General features: G+C 37.8%; 1 protein-coding gene across 1 annotated transcript; it reads left to right on the top strand.

The window, feature by feature from the left end:
• Positions 1-3,356: 3,356 nt before the first annotated feature.
• On the top strand, positions 3,357-5,814 carry LOC121955407 (phospholipase B1, membrane-associated-like). The gene is made up of 4 exons (XM_042503351.1): positions 3,357-3,699; positions 3,987-4,051; positions 5,377-5,467; positions 5,583-5,814. Exons 1-4 carry the CDS (start codon positions 3,642-3,644, stop codon positions 5,678-5,680), a joined length of 312 nt encoding a protein of 103 aa, XP_042359285.1. The 5' UTR covers positions 3,357-3,641; the 3' UTR covers positions 5,681-5,814.

Raw genomic sequence — 5,814 nt, 5'->3', positions numbered from 1 at the left:
GCCCTGGTCTAAAGAAAGTCATGTTTTGCACGTTTTCTTTGATCAATTTGCAGACTTTAATTTCAGGCACTTTTTTTTTCAGATTCTTGAGTGTACAAACTTTTGCATTAATCAGTTTTTTGTTTAGCCAATATGTTGGGTCAGTTCCTTTTTCAAAACCGCAGTTCACTGAGAAAGATTCATCAAACATTAGTAACAGTGCTGAAATGTACCAAAGCCATGTCGTGTCATTAGTACAAGAACAAGAAATCTGTTCACTTCAATCGATAGAAAAGCTGTACTGGATAGAGGTGGGCGTTACCAAAATTTGGTATTAATTTGATAAAAAGTAATACAGAATCACTAATATTAGGCATGCTGTTTTAGAATTTTTTGGCTACCAACAGTCGACCTTTCTTAACTGATCATTAACCGTCAACCGACAAGTGTGGGAGGGGGCTGAACACGACTGTTCTTTGGTTTGTTTTTTACTATTTAAAATGGGTAAAATCCTGATTGAAGCGCTGATGCAGTGTACTGTTTCGATCAGGGCCTCCTCGCCCCACTGTGTCTCTCTCTTTAAAGAAAACTACTGTTTTGGGAGTGTGACCATGGTGACGTCCAGACTCCAACAGCACACACTGTGACAGGGCTAACTGATGGCATCACACGGCTAATTTCAAAACTGAGTAGAGCCATTTCAGTGTCTGTGAGGTTGTTGGGATCGTTTAACTGCTTGGTGTTGGATGTTAACCGGTGCTACTGTGTTAGCTTGAGCTAACCAGGCACTGTGCGCTGTCTCATTGTCTTCCCCTGTAGTTTCAGTAGATTATATTTGATATATATTTTTACCTGATTGTAATAGTGTTTCAAAATTCTTATAGATGGTTAACAGTTAATCCTTCGAGTCCTCGATCTACATCAGTTTTCTTGTGCTGTGTGTGGACACCTTCACAAGCATTTAAACCTTTGAAGTCTGAGCAACTTGGTTTGACTTCTTTCAAAAAAATGGGGAAAAAGGCACTGAGCAACTTGGCAAGAAATGTCACACAAATTATAAGAAATTAGTGTACGTGGATTAAAAACTGGCCCTTGGAAAAAAAGTATTAGCATTGGGAAAACAAGCAAAAAAAGAATTAGGTTTAAATTGAATTTTCTTTTCTTCAGGTAATTTTATTAATTTTTTGCAAATCTTGGGGTCATTTCTTGTTAAGTTGCTCATTGCTTCGTTATGTTTTTTTTTTTTTTTTTAAAAAAACATTATTTTTGCCTTTTGTACTTTTTACGCCTTCTTATGTTTTTGAAAGGAAGCAGGCCAGTTTGCTCAGGTTTTCAAGGGTTTAATTCAAAATTAATAATTAACATCTCTAATTGATATCGGTGCCAAAACGTTTTATTGTTAAAAGCATGTGTTAGGAGGTAAATAATCAATCTGCTCAAGTACAAAGCTTAAAATTACCAATCAAAAATGAAGCATTAAGCGATGCAGAAGATCCTAGATGTTCCTCCCCTGAGTCTCTTTAAAAAGACACTAAAAGAGAACTTTGTCTTAATGTCCTCCTTCCTTCTTTTCTGTTGCAGCTCTAATTTCACTTTCTTGTGTTTTTTCCCTCTTTCGTTATGTCATCACTGCGATTAAGTGTATTTAACTAGTCGGGGTGCGCTGAGCATCTGGATGTAGTTTGAATGCACACAACACAACAGCAGCAGTGCAGGAGCAGAGAGTGCATGCACTAGATGTGTTCACGACAATGCAACGTGTTTTGCAGAGATGGTTTTACTCTTGATATACAGATGGGCACAGTGGAGTAGACTAATCCCTTTTTGGGCATCGATCATATTGACACGAGTCAAAATGAAGAACTGTAGAATTTCTTTGGTATCGACCTTCCCACACGGGATAGATAATTTAATTTTGAGCACACAGCCTGATGTTTGTCACATTTTTAACATGGCAGGCAGGCTTTGAAAAAGAAGAGAAGCTGCTCAAGTCAAAATCTCTAAGCTGACACTGAATCCTTATCCGGGATGCAGATCCTGTTTGAAAATTCATACTGACACGTCTGTCACTCTCCAGGCATAAATCAGAAGTGCACAGACTTTTAGAAAAAACGATGATACATAGAGTCCAGTGAAGGGAGGCAGAGAAGAGTTTTTGAAGAGATACTTTATGTTGGTGCGATATTTTTTCTTCAACAGGCTTTGATTTCATCCTAGTGGTTAGTAGATCAATAGTTCCTCTCATCCCCCTTTTTTTGGTTATTAAGCTTTGAGTTCGCTGAGGCAAAAACTGGAGCAGCCTTAAAGATAGAAGCGCCTCACAATCTACATTGTTTCTACATTAGAGGAAGAGGATGAGTTTTTGTGTGTGTGTGTGTGTGTGTGTGTGTGTGTGTGTGTGTGTGTGTGTTGTAACACAACTTCAGCTGTTGTGAGAATTTCCACCCCCTCACCAAAAGTCCAAGTTGGATCTCTGCCTACACTTTTCAGCTCAGACGGACCCGAATCTGAGAAATGAAGCCATGGTGAGGCCGTACAGTATTTATCAAAACAAAATTAGAAACTTCTGATTTTGCCACATGCAGTTTTTTTTTTTTTTTTAGTTTTTTTTTAATTTCTAAAGTCCATTTGTTCAGTTCCACAGTTTGTGCTTGTTGTTAGTTGTTAATTATTGCATGAATTCAAAAACGATGAGAAATGATTCCAAACCTGCATTTACACATCGATCCCCACACAAGTCACTATTTGTCTAAAATAAAACACTGGTCAAGATTGTCGAGAAGACTGCATTTTTACCATCGCAGATTCAAATTTATAAAGAAATTAATAAATGATATACAGATATTTAATGAATGTTTTCTTTGTTGTTTGAATGTTAATCAGATATTATTTGTAAGTCACAGTCCTTGTGTCGTTTGAATCTCCTGAAAAAAATGTGGGAAATGTACGTTTCTGCAAACTAAACGTGATGTTACATTTGCACGTTGTTATGTAGCAGTTGTGTCGAAACTTTGATCAGTGATGTGGTTGACATTGGGTGAAGAATACCCACTTTGGGGGCCCAATCTCTGCTGGAAAACCTGCAATGTCTGTAAAAAAAAACCAAAAAACATAGCTCTTATGGCGTTATTCAGTCAGGAAAAGCAACAATATCTCGGTTAAACACAACAATTCTCGTACCATTATGCCCACTAGGAAAAAACGACAGTTTGCTAAAAGTCATCCACGTTTTGTGTCTAAAAAGTCGCTGGAAACCCAACAATGAATCACTAAATCACGGCTGGTTTTATTTTTTGTTGGTCTTGTACTGTGGTCTGCAGTGTCAAGCCCCCTCGCTGTCCCCTCCAGCTCCCAGTGACAGTGAGCTCATACACCACGTCACTGTAGAAATGTTGATACGAAACGTATGAAATGTATCCATGGTTGGCAGAAATGTACAATACCAACATTTTCTTGTGGCGCCTGGACTGTGAAAACCTGTGAAATCTTGTTTTTGTTGTGAGGTTTTGTTTTGCTGACATTGATTGAACGGCTGTCACTGGACCTGCAGGTTGTCACTCAGCTTTACAGGGTGGGAGAGACAAAGAGACAGTGCTGTAAAGCCGAGCATCGCATTGTGCAGTCTGTAGGGGTGACCCATTGACTGGCCCATACGCACTACTATGGAGTGGCTTTGGATCGCCGTGGCAACATGTATGCTCACGTCCCGCTCTGTCAAAGGTAAGTGCTAGAACAAGCAGGAGGGCAGAGCACACGTGAGGCTGTGTGCCTATATTTATTGTTACAGCTGCCTCTGAAACGGGGCCTTTTTTTAGACAGATTGTTTATAACGTTACAAAGAAACATTTAAAAAAAAGTAAAGATTGTTTCTGAAAGACTATTTTTGTGCTGTAAATGATTGTCAAAGGGAAACTATTTGTGTAATTGATGTGTTAAGAAGCTTTTTGGGCAATTTGTTGGAGTTTTAAATGGACATTTGGAATTTGGAAATAATTCTTCTTTTTAAGGCAACGACTGGTGGTGGGAGTATGAGGAGGGGATACGACACTACAGCCAGGAGGCCCTCAACAAGGTACTGTGTGCACCTGGTTTCAGCACTGAACATGAAAACGCTGTCACTGATAGATACTGTATACAGTAAAAAATTGTCATGGCAGAATATTATTTCTATGCTGATTCTCAGCAGTGTAATGTAGCACACTAGTGTTTTTGGAGGGGTATCTGTACTTTAATTGAGTTTTATATATCAGTAAACTTTCACTTTTACTCCACTACATTTCACCATGACTTTTTAGTTACTTAATACAAAACAGAGAAGGAAGGGAGGGTAGAAGAGACGCACTAACAGACTGTATGAAGTGTGACTTAGGCTCCGTTTTTAAGGTGCTTTATATTACGAGGAAATAAACTTCACAGTTCTCAACATTCTGATAGTATTTTTATTATTACCAGCATTGGCTTGTACTTTTATTACTTTTATGTTCAGTACTAAAGGACATTTAATATCATAAAATTACATCTGGTAATGGAGTGCAGTAAATGTCTGACACTTTGACCCTTTCACACCAGGAGTGAGATCAGCTTTCATGTATGGGAAAAAAACATAATGAGCAATTTGGCAAGTACAGCCTCACAAATTTCAAAAAGAAAAAGAAAGACCAAGGACCTGAAAATTAGCTCTGTGGGAATAATTAGAAAATAACAATTTTAAAGAAAAAAAATATGAAAAAAATATATTTACGATTATATAATTACATATTTAAAATGATGTTACAGAAAAAGATATATGTATATGGTTTTAGTACTTTATTTGTTTGTTTTTCATGTATTTATTTAATTTTTCAGGTAATTGTGCCTTTTTTTTTTTTTTAATTTGGGGCCATTACCTCATTTTACATGTTTTTGAAAGCCAGTTTGCTCAGGTTTCAAGGGATTAAGACTTTTGCTTTAGTAATATTCTTACAGATGACTTGAACTTCTGCTAAAGTCATTTTTTAGGTAATAAATCTGTACTTTTACTTCATCCACCACTGCTGAATTTAAATTTTCTTAAACAGGCAGAGAGGCTTTGATATACACATTTATTAAAAGGACACAAATGGAGAAAATGTAAACGACAACAACAGTAAAATGAGTATTTAACAACAGATAACCTACTTTTACCCTAAGAGACTGGTTCCCATAGGATTACCACAGCAGGTGGACCAGCAGGCATGCAGAGTATGTGCACAACAAGCACAGCAAGGGTCAATGCATGAAGAGATAATGTAGTTGCACAAGGTACCACAGACACAGACACTGTATAGGACACATTCATCAATATGTTTCTGAAAATCATGGATTTATAAGGTTTGCCCGTGAAAGTGATGTGCTCTCTCTCTCTTGTTTCTTTCTCAGGAGTTTCCAGAGAAAACTCGGCCGGTGAGCTTCAAACATCCCTTGTTCCAGTGCCCAGACATGAGTCCTTCTCGCACTGTCCCGTCCTCAGGTCTGCCAAGGTCACATCCAAATCAGTCTCCAAAAATTAATCTGTTATCCCAGACTTTTGATACATTACTTCTCTTTTTCTGCATCTCTGTCTCTCCTTCACCCTTTTGGTCCAGTTGAATATGTGAAAGCAGCAGATATCAAAGTCATCGCTGCCTTGGGGGACTCACTGACAGTAGGTGTTATTTGTTCTTTTCTTCAGCTGCAGTGCTAATATAGTATTAGTAATATAATATGCAATTACAATCACATTGACAAAATGCTGCAGTGACACAGCCAGATTACTGTTCTCAGTATGCTTCTTTTGTTTTTTTAGGCCAAAAATGTGAATTGTTTAACCGTTTGAAA

The sequence above is a fragment of the Plectropomus leopardus genome, chromosome 16 (assembly GCF_008729295.1).
Source record: "Plectropomus leopardus isolate mb chromosome 16, YSFRI_Pleo_2.0, whole genome shotgun sequence".
In the NCBI taxonomy this organism is placed as follows: Eukaryota; Metazoa; Chordata; class Actinopteri; order Perciformes; family Serranidae; genus Plectropomus; species Plectropomus leopardus.
This window is presented reverse-complemented; position numbering and strand designations above follow the sequence as displayed.

Excerpts from the sequence above, each read along its gene's own strand:
- LOC121955407 (XM_042503351.1), top strand. The coding sequence starts at position 3,642 with ATGGAGTGGCTTTGGATCGCCGTGGCAACATGTATGCTCACGTCCCGC. Across the intron at positions 3,700-3,986 it reads CACGTCCCGCTCTGTCAAAG|GCAACGACTGGTGGTGGGAG; the intron begins GTAAGTGCTAGA and ends CTTCTTTTTAAG. Across the intron at positions 5,468-5,582 it reads TCGCACTGTCCCGTCCTCAG|TTGAATATGTGAAAGCAGCA; the intron begins GTCTGCCAAGGT and ends CTTTTGGTCCAG.